Source organism: Filicampus tigris, chromosome 10, assembly GCF_054856515.1.
Source record: "Filicampus tigris isolate MCC_2025a chromosome 10, RoL_Ftig_1.0, whole genome shotgun sequence".
Classification (NCBI taxonomy): domain Eukaryota; kingdom Metazoa; phylum Chordata; class Actinopteri; order Syngnathiformes; family Syngnathidae; genus Filicampus; species Filicampus tigris.
In genome coordinates, this window is record NC_141226.1 from 6,644,550 (window position 1) to 6,661,981 (window position 17,432).

The following is a 17,432-nucleotide window of genomic DNA, read 5'->3' on the forward strand; positions in this document are numbered from 1 at the left end:
TCTAAAATAGATCATTCATTGACATACATGTTCACATCTTATCGTGAATCAGAAACTCATTATTTTTTACTGAAAATGTTTCAACTACGATTATTGCCATGCATAGTTCAGAAGGCGTCGGTGAAGTATTTTGTTTTTAATCCAAAACATATGTACTCAAATTTAAAACGGCCTAACCAATAGGAGACATGCCACTGCCATCTAGTGGTAGAAGACGAAATTGCACATTTTCTGGAGCGAGTCACATGAAACAAGTTTTGGTATCAAATCAAAAATCAATAACTAGAAATTATTTATGGCTGAAGTGGACTAAATTATTTAAAGATGGTACCATATATGTTACCTTTGATACGACAAAGAAGCATTCAATCAAGAGTGCTTTATACAAGATTATTACAATATTAACAAAAATAAATTGCCTAGTCCAAATTATGATTATCTATGGAATATGCATAATTCTGTTGAAATGTTTCTTTTTCATAAATACTCTTGACACACAGCATACAAGACTAAAATGTTTTATTGTTTTCAAAGTACAAAATTCAGTCACAAGCGAAATTGGAGATTTACAGTAGCAATCATCAAAAGAAAACAAAATAAATGTGAATATATTTTTAATCTGTCCAAAATGCAAAATATTACAGTAATAATCACTCCCCACCCCCAAGTCATATTATGTTTAAATCAAGCAAATGGAAAACAACTAATTGGCTGTTTAGTCATTCACACCGTATATATACAATATATATATATATATATATATACCGTATATATACAATATATATATATATATATATATATATATATATATATATATATATATATATGTATTATAGCATATTACATATAACATATTTAGAGTTCAATACAGTGTATGCCTTAACAGGTTAAGAAGAGACACACTCCGCTAAATAAAAAATTATATTAGAAATGAATAACTTATTAATATGAGATCGGGACAAAACAACATACCTACTTATATATGAATGCTGAAGAGACATTGCACATTTAGAAACCTTTTGAACTTGGATTTATATAGACAGTACATAGTACACATACAGTTTTACTACACACAACTCTATTCAGTTAACTGAGTTGCATATATTTTCTACCACTTTGTTGAACTTCTCTGGTTGGTCGGCATACACATGGTGAGAGGCATCATTTATCAGCTGCAGAGTAAAACAAATGTCAAGATTATATAAACAAAATAAAGATGACCATTATAAGCAAGTTACCTGATAAATAGTGCAAGAAACAAATTAGATTAGAGTGACACTAATTTCAAGCAGGACAGCCAATTTATGGTTGATAATTTGATAACTGCCTCATGACTGAGACTGCTGCACTCACCAGCACTTTGGTGCGAGCAGCACTCCTAACCTGGACCACTTTGTCTCCAGAGGAACTATCAACCCATGACTGCGCTCCATAAAGCATGGTGAGTGGCATGGAGCTGGGTAACAAATGGACACGCTGCAGCATAGGTCTCTTCGCCCAACCCAAAGACTCAGACATGGACCGGAAACCGACCTCGCCACTGGGAAAGGAGAAGGAAAACAAATGGGGATCATTTGAAAAGGAGGATTATATAAAAATAATCAGGAGTCCACCTAAACTGAGTGCAAGTCTGCATGAGGACTAGGAATTGAATATTAAAGTGGAAGTCAACCCAAACATATTCTTTTCAAGAATATGTTCTATGCAAGCCCACTAGTTGAAACAAGGCATTGTGATAAATATTGCATATGTCACAACATCACAACTGCTCAGGGCTCATATAACGACCAATCACGGCTCAGCTTCAGAAAACAAGTCGGCAGTGATGTCATTTTCAGTCGACAGAAGTGACAAAGTGGCCACCCCCAGAGATGGCTAAAAACGCAATATTTATCGGAATGCTTTATTTCAACTAGTGGGCTTGCATAGAACATATTCTGGAAAAAAATATGTTTGGGTTAATTTCCACTTTAAGATCCAGTTCAAGTTTGTCCCCGTGCTTTTGCACACTCAGAAAAGGTCAGGTCGTGACTCAATTTGAAGTCAAGTCTGGCGCCACAACGATTGCTTTTGAGGTAAGATAAGTTAAGGCATTGATATCCATGTACAGTATTACTTGTTTGGCTTTTATTTTGAAGTTGACCCTCGCGTCCTATTGCATAGTAGCCAATGAACAACTGTTGTGGTGGCTGGCTTGAGTAGGCTGGCACCCCACAAACGGCTACGTTCGCGGGGAGACAGTGCCCGAACGTGTCGCAGGAGGGACGCCAGCTAGACGGTTATCTTCATGTTGTATCGCAACGCCATATCTACACCCTTTAATGATAAACCTTGCCCAGATGTGCCATAAATCTTCAAGTTTGGTGGGTGGGTCAGGAAAAAAATGAGCACCAGACAACAACCACTGGTGCTCATGTGAGAACCACACCCGAATTTTTATGTGCACTCCTAAATAATTGGTTTAAGAAAAGAGGAAAAGAATAAAATCATGTTAGTTTAGGATAAGCAGACCAGAAAATGTATGGATGGATGCCCAAATTACATTTCATAGGTATGAATGATGTGCGTAATGAACTTATTTACAAAGCAACGTAAGAATACGCTCATAAAGACACGCGCAATTACTGCCATGATTGTTTTTAATTTCATTGTTATACATTTAACAATTACATGTAACCGTGTGTTGACCCATACCTTGGGGGCTGTGCATTACAGTGGTAGATGTACTGTGTCATAGTGTCATCATCAAACAGATCTTCAAATTTTCTTTTGAAATCGGGACGAAAACGGTTCACCAATCCCGGACCTGAATAAACAACACAGAGTGAAATCAAGATGGGTTACATGCTGCAAAGAACGCCAGTACATAGATGTTATGTCTCACCCCATGGGCCCGCTGCTCGGATGACAGCCAGAGGATTGAAAAGGGAAACTACTGAAACAATAGCTTTCACCCAGCGAGGTGGAGATGGCCTCTTGGCCAACTCTGTGGCCTGACCTTGGTTCTCCTGGTTCTGGATCTGTGGTCTCTCAGGGAAACCCCATGGATCAACCAGGATAAGATGGGACACTCTGGAAGAGAGCACCATACTTCATAATATTGCATCATTTATTGATACAGTCTTTTTAACATTATATAAGGAAAAAAAACATACATATTGCACATGTGTGGCTATATATATATATATATATATATATATATATATATGACAAAAATATGGAAAACATAGTTTTAATAATAGTAACTGAACAAATCCTATATATGAGCTTCATTTGAAGATGTGACCCATTTTTTCACAAGTCAGGTGCATTCAAGTTGCACTGCTCTGACTCCAGTTTGCGATTGTTACGTTCAGTGGTGTTACCAGGATGCTAGGTGTGGGTGGGCATTAGTCTTACCTGGGGGGGCAAAAAAGTGCTACAATGCTCAAGTAGGTCGAAATCCGGCGTAGGGCTACTGCACTTTAAAACGTGTTGTTTTCTCCTTAATTGAGGTAACTGTTGTTGTGATTTGGGCGAAACAAATAAAAGTTGATTTGATTTTGATTTTTATTCCCCATTCATCAGAACTACATTCAGTTTTTTTTGGGTGGGCAGAGTGTATACGTGGGTGGGCACAGACCACCCTTTTCCCCCCCACCCCCTCTGGTAACGCCCCCGGTTAAGTTGCTGGTTAACTCAATCACTGCCAGACATTTTCAGACCGTCTTTTACCCTAACGTTTGAAAAAAATATAAATAAGTTCCCGGGATTGAATGGCTGGAATGTCAAAAACAAGTAAATTTGTCAATTGCAGTGAATGAAAGCAGGAATATTTGGATGAGACCTGTGTAGTTAAAGTAAGGAGTAATATGTCCATGTGGTCTATAAAACATAAACTCCAATTTATGTGTGTTCAACAGGTGAAATTGAATAAATATGTGTGATTATTTGTAAAGTCCAGCTCAGTGGGCTTTCATAAATTGCCTCTGGACATAGAGTAAAGCAAAAAAAAAAAAAAAACGTTTTTCCCCCCTCTCACAATCTAGTTTGTTGCCCCCAATATTTGAACTATTATTACCTTGAAGGGTATTGGATGGCATAGGATGTAGCAAGGTACCCGCCCAAGCTGTGGCCCAGCAGAATCATGTTCTCCACACCTACAGACTGTCTCCACTGCTCTATGGAGTTGACAAATTGCTCCTCTGCTTTGGCAGCATCAGAAGGGAACGAAGGTCTGGAGCTCCTGCCGAAGCCAAGGAGGTCAAAGGCGTAAACAGGCCGTGACCGGCTCAATGCATCCAGGTTCCGGATCCATAGGCCGACCCCTCCTCCAAAGCCGTGGACCATCACCAGCGGCATTTTGGAATCTATGACATTGCAAGTGCAAATTAATCATCATCATCATCCTCATAGTCTAATAGAATAAAAAAGTGTGAAAAATAAATAAATAAAAATAATAGTAAATAATAAAAGTAAATAAATTTGAGTTTAAGTTTAATGTTAATATTCTAACCTTTTCCTTCTTTTTCAGGACAGGCAATGACTTTCACTAGCAATGAAAAGACATTTTGGGTGTTAGGATATGTTATGATATGAAAAGTCAAACTACTGTGTGCGGTGTGTATTTTCAAGGAAATACTATAAAATACACTAACTGGAAAGCATATAGACAAAGCGTACAAAGGAAAATGTGTGTCATTTCACAGGTGCTGCGCTCATAATGTATTTGTGAAGCTTTGTGAAATTGGTCGTCACTGTCCCGTGAAAAACACTTAGGTCCAATCTTGGAAAAAAAATATTTTTCACATTAATGCGATGTCTGTAACGCGGAAACACCTTTCACGTAAAAATAAGAAAATTGAGAAAAAAAATGGACAGAGGTGTTTATCACTGGACAGTGACGATATACTGTATGTCTGAATTGTTTGAAATTTGATAAAGCAATTACTTATCAAAATGGAGCCTATTTAATTTCATTTGCCTAGGATATGTCATTGCTGAGTTATTATACTTAAAATGTCAATTTTGGGGGGATACCCTGTATTATTCAATTGACTGACTTAATATACAGTAAACGTTGGAGAAGACCTCAACCAGAACAACTTCTAAGTGTCACAGTCTAAAACCTAAAAAAATACTGCATGTTGCACTCTGATAAACAAAGGAAAAAAAGAATAGGCAGAGAGGAGTGACTACCTTGCTCTACAGCTTTTGGGACCATTTTGTTGGTGAGGGTCAGCGTCCATATTCGATCGTGGTTTGGAAGGGTCACAAACCTGGCCCATAGATTATTTTGAATACCTGCAACCAGAAAATTAATAAATAAATGAATAAATAAATCGATCGATAAATCAATCTCTATCTAATACTATCATACAGCTAAGAATCTTGCTCTCTGTAGCCTTCAATAGGGACATGGATGTTGGACGCCACGAAGGCCACCACCTCCAAATGGAACTTGCCCTGACAAAGAAAAACAAAGAAAACATAAATAAATAAAGCATTACAGTTCCTGTATGTTTAGCTTCAAGACTTTGTCAGGTCACATCATTAATTATTTTAATGCACTTGCTTCACACAACTAATGGCATCAGAGGGCACAGCGCCCATGCTCTCAATAAAAAAAAAACCTGTTTAACTACACATTATTATGTTTCTTGACTACCTGTCGATGCTAATGACTCTTTATCACTGGGCATGATATGCATGCTATTAAGTACATTTCTTTTTCCTTAAATCGATGGCTTCCACTTGACAGTCACATTGACTGGGGGTTCAAATATTGTAAAACAGAATTACATTTGTCCCTCCACTATCAGTTCACTGAGTTTACCCCCCTTGGCCTTGAACGTGATCTACTGTCAATACCTGTCTACTCCATAGGCTTATCTTGGTGTGGAGTCTTTCAGGGGATGTGGTTTGTCCAGATGGATATGCAGTATTTTATGAATTCAAAACTTTGACTCACCCCACAAATTGATTTATTTGTTCTTAGTTCCTCCTTGAAAAAAAACATACATTCTAAGTATACTAATGAACACATTTATCAAGAAAAAATACACACATTTCAAAGCACTGTCCCAAATAAATTATTAACCACAACTATAGAGTATGCTCTCATTTTAATGAACAGTCAGAATTGTTTTTAATTGGCACACAGTGCTTACCTTTACGATTTAGTAGCTTCAATTTTCTATACAAATTAGTCAAATGTGACGTCTTTCCTCCTGTCGGTCTGTGACGAGTTCAAACTAATGCAGCACGGGCATTCAAATAACTTTAACCTTACCCTGTCTCGCAGTCGCTTTGCAGTGCTGCAGGTGTAGGTGCCGTAGTAGAGGGAGTAGGATCCATTCATACAAGTATCCTGGTGACTACATATAATAGTATGTCGGGTTATACTAGTTATTTATTTTGTGCTCGCGTCTTCCTGTCACCGTGTAGTCGTGAGCTGCCGATTGCAATGTTTGGTAACTTGGACATTTTTGGGTCAGCTGACCTAATACAAAGATTGACAAATAAGACGATCCCTCACGCGAACGTTACTTAAGTTGGCGGAGGCGTTTCTCTGGCAAACGTTGCCCTTGGAATCTTCAACACCACCACGACAATTGTCAAACTTCAACGACCCACGAATGATAATCATAGTTATATAACTGTAACTACATTAATTTATATATGTTTTTAAAAAGTCTGAAACTTTCAACAAGGCGAGAGGAATTATTATTTTTCATTTCGATTCCATTTTGTAGTGTAACTGGTAAGAAGAAAGAAAAAAAAAACAAAAAAAATTAAAAAAACGATTTTTTAATTTTATTTTATTTTTTAAAGAAGGGTTTTATTAAAATCGTGTCAAAGTGACGCGTCTGTTTTTCAGCAAATACATGCTCGCTACCCTTTGGTTCCTGGTCGGATTGCATTTTGTGTTACACTAGGACCATTTCCGTGTTTTACGGACACGTCACGTTTCGGCGACGCTAGATCCACAATTGAAGAACGCACTTGACCAAATAATTGACCAAGATCGACAATGTCGGCTTCAGTTTTATCAGTTATTTCTCGGTTTCTTGAAGAATATGCCACAACAACGTCCAATAAGTTGAAAGTGGTTGATGCATATTTGTTGTATATCATGCTGACGGGAGCGCTACAGTTCCTTTACTGTCTGCTGGTTGGAACATTCCCCTTCAACAGCTTTCTCTCTGGCTTTATCTCATGTGTGGGCTCTTTCATTCTCGCAGGTAAACTGTCAATGGATACTTTACCCATCCCCGCATGCCAATCTTTTTTATTAATGTTTTTTGGTAACTATTTTCTGATGAAGATTGTGAACGTGTGACGAGGTTAGCCAACATAAAGTCTTAGCATAAAATAATGACTCACATCGGTAAAATAATATTGTACGGCGATTACTTCGCATTGAACAAGTTTGGGCAATAGACCGTTTTTACGGCTATGAAAAGCTAGGTCCGTCCCTTGGTTGAATGGACCTGTCAAATTATGCAGAAATATAATAGGAGTTAGGCATGTAATTGATTATGCAATCAATTGTCTGTTTCAGTTAAAGTTCTTAAACTGTTGACAGAGATTATAGCACATCACATGAATACTAATTGTGTACGTCTTGTGTCTCTTAGTGTGTCTTCGTATCCAGATTAACCCCCAGAACAAAGGAGACTTCTTGTCCATCTCACCAGAGAGAGCCTTCGCTGACTTTCTGTTCGCCCACACTGTCCTGCATCTCGTTGTCATGAACTTCATTGGTTGAACATGTTTCTCCGACTTGCAGTATCACCTTGGTGGAAGGTGTGTGTGACACGTTTTTATAGAATTTACAATGAGCACCAGTGATCATGAAAGTGTTGTTTGGGCATAAAGTATGTTTTTTGGAAGGGCATTATCATAACCATCCATTCACCATTTAAAAGGGACATATATTTGATTGACATTATATTTTCTTGTAAAAATATACTATAAGTTGATCTTTAGGCATGTATGTTGTATTACCTTATTTGAATTATTTTTTTCATGTTTACATTTCTGCGCAAAGATCTGAGCAATAAAGCATGTTCGCTTACTTAACTTAAGTTCATTTTAAAAGGCAGACTTTTTTCATTCATCTTATGTACTGGTAGTGTATTTATTGAAGTGACATTTGAGGGTCCGTGTTAGCCGTTTGCTTTCTCTGGAAACTTATTGACTAATTGTATGTCCTGTGTCACTAATCAGATTTTGTTTTGTTCATAGATGCAGATGAGAAGAAGATGGAAAAGGATATTCATGACATAAATCCATATCTGATTTGTACCCCTTAATGGGAAAATTGCATTGATGAATGTCACACTCACAATTTCTTAAAGATAATGGTTGAATTCCCTTTTTTATGTTTAAATTTGTTAACGTTCCCTTGCACAGAGGCAAAGAAATAAAAGACAAGTTCGAAATGGTGATGTCATTAGAATCTTGTTAAGTGCTCTCTTTAATGCCACAAAGCACATTTTTACACTTCACCTATACACGGATATGAAACATTCATATTTGAATAAAAAAAAATAGTGCAGTGGCGTGCAATCGTTTATTTGTTCTACGGTAGTGGAATTCATTTTACAGCAGCTCAGGGAAGGGGCAACATACACACTAACTTATTACGTTAATATAGAAACGCCATCCAGCGTTTCTTTTCATTACCACATTGTGCACCGATTACACAGTTAAACAGGACACTGAAGGTGACAAATGACAATAGCACACTGGTACTAAAAGGTACATAAATGTTTACATTTAGGAAGAAGACAAATATAAGGCAGTTTGATGCAAAGTCCATGATTTGTTTTTATTTTGTATGTTACAATTGTTCTTTATACAACAGGAGAAAATTACTTAGTGAAATAGACACAATTATTGACATAATCACAAAGTTAAGATGTTTTCTGTTGTGCAGCCAACAATAACACTTGATTCATCCTCAATGGGTTAATTGTTAGCGCATGAAAAAATAATAGTGGTGAATAGTTTGTTACATTGCCAGGGATGCCCTGTCATCAAGAGTCTTGCAGGTCCTTATGGTCATCCTCAAGATCATCCTTCTGGTGGCATTCAGACACGAACTGTGGGTGAATGACATAGTGACCAGCTTGGTAGGGCTTCACCACATGGAAACAGCTGTAGCACCCACTGTTGATCAACCAATTTAGCAAAAAGAAAGTGGTTTTAATTCAAACTGTGGACTCATAGATCAAAAAGTCATAATCTCCATTAGGACACATCCGCAAGGTAATGAGATCCAATACAAGAAGATGACAAAGCAGCATTATTGCTGTTAAGTGGCAACATTCAAGGGACAAAATACATATCAGACAATCGTTTAGCTATGATACACATGGTTTCATACCACTACCCCAAAAATAAATCAATTGTTGAATTTTTGTATTAGTTCACAATATTATCCAGGAGTTGTATTGTCCATGGAAGGAGCCATGCTTCCTCTGAAAAACTAAATCTAGCATGAAAAGGTCAAAGGTCCGTCTTTGATGAAGTGAGTCTTGACCTTTTTAGGTGCTCAAGCAGTCCTGAATCATCCATCCATTTTCTACACTGGTTATCCTGTTTAGGGTTACGGGTGAACTGGAGCCTATCCGAGATGTGTTTTGAGCAAAAGGCAGGATTCGCCCTGGATTGGTCACCAGTCAATCACGGGACATCAAAGGACCATTCACACCTATGGGTAATTGAAAGCCTTCAATAAACAAACCATGCTTGTGTTTGGCATATTGGAGGAAGCAAGAGCAACTGGAGAAAACCAACAAGCACGGGTGATTGCAACACCACACGAACCCCTCCAAATAATAAAACATGTCCCTTGACTTATCTGTCTGAGTTGGCCAGTTAGTATAGTGCAAGAATTTTCAATCTGGTTCCTTGAGGGCCGGTTTCCTGGATGTTTTCCCATCTCTCCCTGCTGCAACACACTTCAATCAGGTGTGTTGCAGCAGGGAGAGATGCAAAACATCCGGGAAACCGACTCTTGAGGAACAGTATTGAAGACCTCGGGCATAGTGTATAGAAAGCAGCAGTCATCGCTGATATCTGAAGTCCCTGAACACAGTGAAGTGGAGTAGCTGTTGCTATAACACTTGGGGCCTTTTATTTTTCTTACCTTGGAGATTTCTTCAAAGAGTTCTTGCGTTGGATGCATCTGGCAGTGGGAGATGATAGTTTCTGCTGCCGATCAACAGAGGGCGGCTCAGGGTTTATGACAGGCATGCGCGGTGTTTTGCTTGAGCCCACAATGCTCGTCCTAACTGGGCTATAGAATGACTGTCGTGTGATAGGGGGGAATGGTTGATGGCCAGTCTCCACAGGGGGTAAAAGTGTAAGTGGTTTGTGTGACGGTTTGTTCAGCGTGTTTAGACTGCGGGGGAAAAGAAAGTCCTGCCAAGGCAACGGAAAAACAGAGGAACAATAAATATGGAAGCCACATACTTCATTTTGATCATTTTATCCCATTGCAAAACACTCATTGAACTATATGGAAATTCAATATTTCAACCATAGACAATTGGCTGAATAAATTACATTATACTTGCTAACCAAGCAATTACGACTTGACTAGGAATTTTGTGACTTAAAACTGAATCTTTGTATTGATGTTTCTAATAATTAAGATAAGGATATACTCATTATATTTCATTACTGTGTTTGTAATTTTTACTGCCTCCTTGAGCAGAGTGGACTCAATGTTCATTACATAACAATAATAAAACAAGACAAAATAGATTAGATTTTCTCAATTACTCACATTCAGATTTTATTTAGAAGCTAAGTTAATTGACATTGTATTTTAGTATTGTATTCAGACTTGTATATGCATATTTATTTTATTGTACTTTTTATATTTTATTTTTGAGCCCTATATTTAGTCCTTTATTATGAAATCATCTGCTCTGCATCTTACCGGTAGGGGGTGCGGGTTGTTTCTTCTGTGGGCAGAAGTCGGTCGAAGTTGCATTCGTTCTACTTTGCCAGGAGAGGCAAATTGTTCCCTATAAATTGTCATATAGAGCTGGAGGGTCATCCTCATTGGCAAGCGTACTTTAATTGCTGCTGCTTCTCTCGTCTACTAGAAAGTCATGAATATCCCACTCTACCTATCTTACCTGGTAGCTCCTCCCTTTCTCTCACACTCACCTCTTCCTTCATTTCTGTGTGAAATTTGATTGCAAACAGTCACATCTAAAACCAAAAAATACACATTCAAGTTAAAGTCTATTTAATAAATCCATTTGATTAATAGTTTTAGAGGATCTTTTTTGAACAACCATAGCTCTTTGTGCAACCTGAGCATCTAATCCAAGCCCCCTGCTGTGACACACATGGCTTGGCCTACTCCCCTCAGTCGGATTTGCCAACATCTAAGAAACACAAATCAGCTGCTTCAAACTGTTGAATGTGTGTAGCCCGTCAACCTTATCAAGGCTTACAAACTAAATGTGCAGTGTAAAATCTCATTATCTCCTGCCACAATCCACTATCCAACTCTGTTCACTACCAGCATGACATATGAACATCAATAATTGACTGAGCAGTGGAGGGTGCTACGTGCACTGAGCGAGACTGTTTGGATTTTGGACATGAATAATTTGATAGTCCCCCTGACAAAGAAAAGTGTCCTATCCTTTAAGCGCTGCAAAAATCGTACCTGTGCCACAGTAACCTCAGCTGGAATCCAAGTTGCAGCTCATGAAAAATACACAAATTATTTTTTCTTGTGTTCTGTGAAGACAGTGACAAATTCTGTGAACAATAAAAAATGGTATAGGCCTAAAGGTCTCCTTGGCAAATGAAAAGCAGTTTTCAGGAGATGAAGACTCCGCTTGAAAAGCTGTTAACATTCAAATGGCATTCAACAATGTTGCAAGGGTTTATAGAGGGCTGTTTATCTTTGTGTGGCAAGTGGCACAATTAATAACAAAACAATAGAGGTCCAAGTACGGATCCCTGCGAGACTCCACATGTAACATTACAAAACTCAAAAGTCACATTGCCATGAATTACATGGTGCGTCCTCTCTGAGAGGTAAGAATTAAACCAAGTGCTGAGTTTGAGATACCAACACACGCTTCAACGCATTCTAATAGTATGTTATGATCGTCGGTGTCAAAAGCAGTGCTAAGATCGAGTAAGAGTAGTATTGATGAGGTGTCGGAGTCAATTATTAGCGGCCATATAGTCATTAAGTTGTTGCGCTACGACTCTTTCAAATTTTTTTGCAATAAACGGGAGATTTGAAACCGGCCTATAATTACTGAGGTTCTCTGGATCGAGGTTTGGTTGCTGAAGCAGAGGTCGAATAACAGTGGTCTTAAAAGCTGCTGGTACAGTGCGTGAGGTGAGTGATGAATTAATTATATTTAAGACGGAGGGTCCTAGGGCCTTAAACAGTTCTTTGACGAGTTTCCCAGGAAGTGGATCGAGCACACAGGTTGTCTGTTTTGCTGCACTAACCAGTTTTGTTTCCAGTTTTTGTGGTAAACACTATCCAAAATTGCTGCACAAGATAGGTTTACAATATACTAGGATTGAATGAGATCATGCAACACTGTCAACAACGAAAAGATTGTTCCCAGGACGTCTCACCTCAAGTGTTTGGGAGGATAGATATGTGTAAAAAAATGTAGTTCCTGTTGTAGTATAGTAATTTTACCAATGGGCGGTGCTGTTGCTCCATGCTGACTGTGAATGTCGAGGAATTTCCTTTGACTTACTTCGTGTTTTGCCGCTGCTGTGTGTTGCCATTTGCTGCACAGTTCGATAATAAAAAAGCAAGCACGCTCTATCTCCAATAGGTTATGGGCCCAGAACGACGCTGAAAAAGCTGTTACACGGAATTCTTTGTAAGAGATAAACAGTATTGTGGGACTCCACAATGGACGAGAAGCTGTTTATTGACAAGCTGAGCGGACCGGAGAATTGGGCAACGTGGAAATTTCAGATGGAGCACTTGCTAAAAGGACTGTCGGGCATGCTAACAGAGACGGACTTGCTAGCCGCCAATGTTAACGCACACACACAGGCCGAATTCACTAAAAGGAGAGAGAAGGCGTGCTCCATGATATCAATCAATCAATCACATTTTATTTATATAGCACTTTTCATACATAAAAATGCAACTCAAAGTGCTTTAAAACATTCAAAGCAAAACATAGAATTATCTTCAATCAAAAGAAAAGATAAATTATTTAAAAGTTGTTGAAAGCCAAACTAAAAAGGTGTGTCTTGAGCTTCCTCTTAAAAATATCAACAGTCTCTGCAGACCTGACGTCCTCTGGCAGGCTATTCCAAAGGTGAGGACCAAAACGGCTGAATGCAGCCTCGCCATGCATTTTGGTCCTCACCCTTGGGATAAATAAAAGGCCGGCGCCAGAGGACCTCAGGATCCGCGAGGGCTGGTATGATAAAAGCAAATCAGATAAATAAGATGGCCCAAGACCATTAACACATTTATAAACTAATAAAAGTACTTTAAAATCGATCCTGAAACACACATGGAGCCAATGCAGCAATTTCAAAACTGGCGTAATGTGCTCCCGCCCTCTGGTTCTCGTCAGCACCCGATAGTGCTGAATGTGAGTACAACCAGGTTGTATTTGATAACAAGTTGTCAGACTCCCAAAGAGGCGTGGACTACGCTGAAAGGCTATTTTGAGAGAGAAACCTTGGCAAATAAACTGTTCTTGCAGAAAACATATTTCCGATGTGAAATGAAGGAAGAAGAACGTTTGACTCATCATTTAAAACAAATGTAGGAGCTTACTGATCAGCTATCAGCAATAGGACCTGTAATAGAAGAGGAAGACCAAATTGTAACACTTTTAGGAAGTTTGCCACCAAGTCATGCTACAATTGTCACTGCACTGGAAACGAAGATTGACAATTTTACACTGCAGTTTGTTCAGCAAGCATTAATAAATGAAGAGCACTCCCGTGGTTCTGCGGCAGCTGGTGTATCAGCAATGTCTTAACAATCCCAGTCAACCGTGCAGGATAACGCCAGGAGTAGAAAGCCCAAGCACGTGGAGGTGTTACAAATGTGGGAAAGAAGGTCATATCAAGCATGATTGTCCAAGATGGAAACGTAAAGCTAAACAGAAACCCCACAAGGCCAAAAGCATGATGTGTGAAGATGAAGAAGGTTCATCTGAAGGTGCTTTTGTCACTAAAGCAGTACATTCAAATGACAATTCGCAACAAGGCGAATGGTTGATTGAATCAGGAGCATCAAAGCACATGACATGATACAGATATACTTCAAGAATACCAACAGTTCTCAAAGGCACAGTCTGTAATAGTGTTGGGTCGTTCGTGAATGATTCGTAAAAAAAGAACAAATCTTTTCAGTGAACGTGAGTGAATGGATCACTTCCTGAAGTGATTCGTTCTTTTCTCAGTTCATTTGAGCTCAGCCACGCGCATGTTGTCAATCTTTGCGATCGACCAATCAGCAGCCACCGTCAGATGTAAACGGGATTTACTGAACATACTGCCACGCTATTGGCCTTCACAAAGGAATCAGTGATGTAATTTCCCGTTAACCAATGATTCGGTGAGTGAACGGGTCGCTGCAGGAGTCAGTGATGTCATTTCCCGTTCACCAACGATTCAGTGAGTGAACGTGTTGCTGCAGGAATCAGTGATGTCATTTCCCGTTCACCAACGATTTGGTGAGTGAACGTATCGCTGCGGGAATCAGTGATGTCATTTCCCGTTCACCAACGATTCAGTGAGTGAACGTATCGCTGCGGGAATCAGTGATGTCATTTCCCGTTCACCAACGATTCAGTGAGTGAACGTGTCGCTGCCATTTCTCGTTCACGCGAACGAGAACTCCATGCAGTCAGTGAGTGAACCGAGTTTTGCTATGAATGATTCGCAATTCGCCAAGGAAGGAACCACTCACCAACACCACTCCTTTCGTGCTCGTGGGGACAAGCTTTCTTTGGCATCCGTTTCTCCAAGCTAACGGCTAATGTTAAGCCAATCCAAGTACTGGGGGCAAGCGCATGAAAACAAATAAGAGCTCTGACAAACTTAAAGTCCCTCGCCAGATCGTGATGAGGCGCCCCGCCCGATCTGCAGCAGCTGGGAGATGACATTGTTGTGGACATGGGACAACTTTATTTGAAAACATTTATTACAAGACACATATGTGCACTTAAATATTATTATCCTCTCTGTCTACTGCAACTATAATGTGGTGCGATCATCATAATGTTGGTTTGCCATTAAATTGTTCTTTTATTTCAAATCTTGTTTGGTGCTCGAGTGTTTTATTAATTCTTGTTTTTATTTCAGCACAACAGAATGCGGGGCTGAATGATTCGGTGAATGATTTTTTTGAATGATTGTTTTTTTTGTAATGATTCAGTTTACTTAGAAGAACTGTTATGCCCATCACTAGTCTGTAAGAGTAGGTGACGGCAGGGTGGTTGACGCCCTTTGAATAGGAAATTTCAATTTGAAAGTGACTTTCAAAGTAAGTGATTCAAAACATGTCACAATGTTCTGTATGTTCCAAAGCTAGCTGGGAATCTATTCTCAGTGGGAGCTGCGATCAAAAAGGGAAATACAGTACAGTTCAAGAAATCTCACTGCTACATTTGTGGAAAAAATGGAACTCTCATAGGAATGGGAACCCAAAGAGCTGATAGACTTTTTCAGCTGGATGTTGAAGGAAATGCATCTGTCTATCATAGTGCATCACTAGCAGCTAGTCTATGGCACCAGCGTCTGGGACACACCACCAAGCTGAAGGAACTGAAGGCTATGGTAAAACGAGTGAACTTCTCAGCAGAAACAGAGGTTCTTTCTGTGAAGGGTGTGTGGAAGACAAGCTGTCCAAACGGCCATAGAAGTCGTAGGAATACGTTCCAAACGCAGAATGCAGCTTATTCATAGTGATGTCTGTGGTCCCATGCAGACTGAATTGATTGGTGGAACAAAATATTTTGTGACATTCATAGATGACTACTCTAGATGCTGCAAGGTATTCTTCATGAAACAGAAGAATGAGGTGCTGGACAAATTTAAAGAATTTGAGAAAACATTCACAAATGATTGTGGAAAAAATATTACAAGACTGAGAACAGACAATGGTGGTGAGTACACATCAAAGGAGTTTCAAGAATTTTTGAAGGTTCAAGGCATTCATCATGAAATGACTGTACCTCACTCACCACTGCAAAACGGTGTTGCAGAAAGAAAAAATAGGACATTAGTTGAAGCAGCTAGAAGCATGATGTCACATGCGAAGTTGCCAAAGATGTACTGGGCAGAGGCTGTAGCCACGGCAGCTTACATTCAAAACACCCTACAAAATATGGTATGGAAAAAAACCTGACATACGTCAAATGAGAGTGTTTGGCTGTATTGCTTATGCACATATCCCCGATGACGATAGATGGAAACTGGATAAAAAGGCTGTGAAGCTTCGTTTCGTGGGATATGCAAACCACATGTATGATGAAGAGAAAACAAGAATCTTAATCCGTCGTGATGTCGTCTTCAACGAATTAAACTTTGATTGGAAACAACAAGTGGAATTACCCTGCTCAAAGAATGAGATAAAGTTGGAAAGAGATGAGAGTGAAACACAAGAAGTCATTGTTGATAAAACTGTTAGAACAAGTGACAGAATAAAAAAGGCTCCCAAGAAATATGGATACGATGAGTTTGCTGATAGTTACTGTAGATCATCATGTCAATATTTGCTGTGTGACAGTGCCAGTCACAATGAAAAAAGCAATGTCGAGTCCTAATGCAAAGGAATGGCAGGAGGCAGCTGATTTGGAATATGAATCACTGTTGGAAAATGAGATGTGGGACTTGGTGGATTTACCAAAGGAAAGAAAGGCAGTAGGATCAAGATGGGTTTTCAAAGTCAAGTATCATAGTGATGGACAGGTAGAGAGATACAAGTGTAGACTTGTTGCCAAAGGCTACTCACAGTTACATGGTACTAACTATTATGAAACCTTTTCCCCTGTGGTACGATTCAGCTCGATTCGTACATTACTGTCCTTTGCTATCCAAAACACCTTACATGTACACCAGATGGACGTGGTAACTGCATTCCTAAATGGACACCCGGAAGAGGAAACCTGCATGGAGCAACCAGAGGGATACACCAAACCTTGACAAGAACACCTGGTGTGCAAGTTTAAAAAAAATCAATGTATGGAATGAAGCAATCCCTGCCACAGTATGTCTTGAGCAACAGGTGCTTCTACTCAACTGAGCTCGTTTACCTGGCGGTTGAGTAGAAGCACCTGTGGCTGAAACCCAACTGTGGAAGGGTTTTTACTTTCTGGACCTGGACTTCCCACCTGATTGTTTCACAGTAGTCCTGACCAAACAGCCTCCCGGTTCCATTTTATTTCGGCCTTGCTGTCAAT

At 39.3% G+C, this 17,432-nt stretch overlaps 3 protein-coding genes across 8 annotated transcripts in view; 1 reads left to right on the forward strand and 2 right to left on the reverse strand.

Annotated features, from left to right (window-relative positions):
• Positions 1-504: 504 nt before the first annotated feature.
• abhd4 (abhydrolase domain containing 4, N-acyl phospholipase B) lies at positions 505-6,678 on the reverse strand. Of its 3 annotated transcripts, none has more exons than XM_086043846.1 (9): positions 6,272-6,678; positions 5,360-5,445; positions 5,179-5,283; positions 4,496-4,531; positions 4,061-4,349; positions 2,885-3,072; positions 2,695-2,806; positions 1,354-1,540; positions 505-1,172 (listed from the first exon to the last, which is right to left on the reverse strand). In XM_086043846.1, exons 1-9 carry the CDS (start codon positions 6,334-6,336, stop codon positions 1,083-1,085), a joined length of 1,158 nt encoding a protein of 385 aa, XP_085899972.1. In that variant the 5' UTR covers positions 6,337-6,678; the 3' UTR covers positions 505-1,082. The 3 variants fall into 3 exon arrangements, with proteins under 3 accessions (XP_085899972.1, XP_085899974.1, XP_085899973.1); XM_086043848.1 differs by having other exon boundaries at positions 6,150-6,276; XM_086043847.1 differs by lacking the exon at positions 4,496-4,531 and having other exon boundaries at positions 6,272-6,636.
• Positions 6,679-6,885: 207 nt separating this feature from the next.
• On the forward strand, positions 6,886-8,426 carry dad1 (defender against cell death 1). The gene is made up of 3 exons (XM_086043849.1): positions 6,886-7,223; positions 7,620-7,788; positions 8,230-8,426. The coding sequence occupies exons 1-2, from the start codon at positions 7,013-7,015 to the stop codon at positions 7,748-7,750; spliced, it is 342 nt and encodes a 113-aa protein (XP_085899975.1). The 5' UTR covers positions 6,886-7,012; the 3' UTR covers positions 7,751-7,788; positions 8,230-8,426.
• A 418-nt stretch (positions 8,427-8,844) lies between these two features.
• LOC147140483 (uncharacterized) overlaps positions 8,845-17,432 on the reverse strand; it is a 51,165-nt gene continuing 42,577 nt past the window's right edge. Inside the window, exons 1-4 of one of the 4 annotated variants that reach the window (XM_086043930.1) lie at positions 11,170-11,492; positions 10,937-11,024; positions 10,139-10,413; positions 8,845-9,089 (exon numbers count right to left, since the gene is read on the reverse strand). In XM_086043930.1, coding sequence (XP_085900056.1) covers positions 8,999-9,089; positions 10,139-10,413; positions 10,937-10,990 — 420 coding nt within the window. In that variant the 5' untranslated portion in view covers positions 10,991-11,024; positions 11,170-11,492 and the 3' untranslated portion in view covers positions 8,845-8,998. Of the gene's footprint in view, positions 9,701-10,138; positions 10,414-10,936; positions 11,025-11,169; positions 11,493-17,432 lie in introns of those variants that run through there. The other 3 variants (XM_086043929.1, XM_086043931.1, XR_015088488.1) reach the window with 3 other exon arrangements.

Excerpts from the sequence above, each read along its gene's own strand:
- abhd4 (XM_086043846.1), bottom strand. The coding sequence starts at position 6,336 with ATGGATCCTACTCCCTCTACTACGGCACCTACACCTGCAGCACTGCAA. Across the intron at positions 3,073-4,060 it reads GCCATCCAATACCCTTCAAG|AGTGTCCCATCTTATCCTGG; the intron begins GTAATAATAGTT and ends GCTCTCTTCCAG. Across the intron at positions 1,541-2,694 it reads TGTAATGCACAGCCCCCAAG|TGGCGAGGTCGGTTTCCGGT; the intron begins GTATGGGTCAAC and ends CTCCTTTCCCAG.
- dad1 (XM_086043849.1), top strand. The coding sequence starts at position 7,013 with ATGTCGGCTTCAGTTTTATCAGTTATTTCTCGGTTTCTTGAAGAATAT. Across the intron at positions 7,224-7,619 it reads GGGCTCTTTCATTCTCGCAG|TGTGTCTTCGTATCCAGATT; the intron begins GTAAACTGTCAA and ends TGTGTCTCTTAG.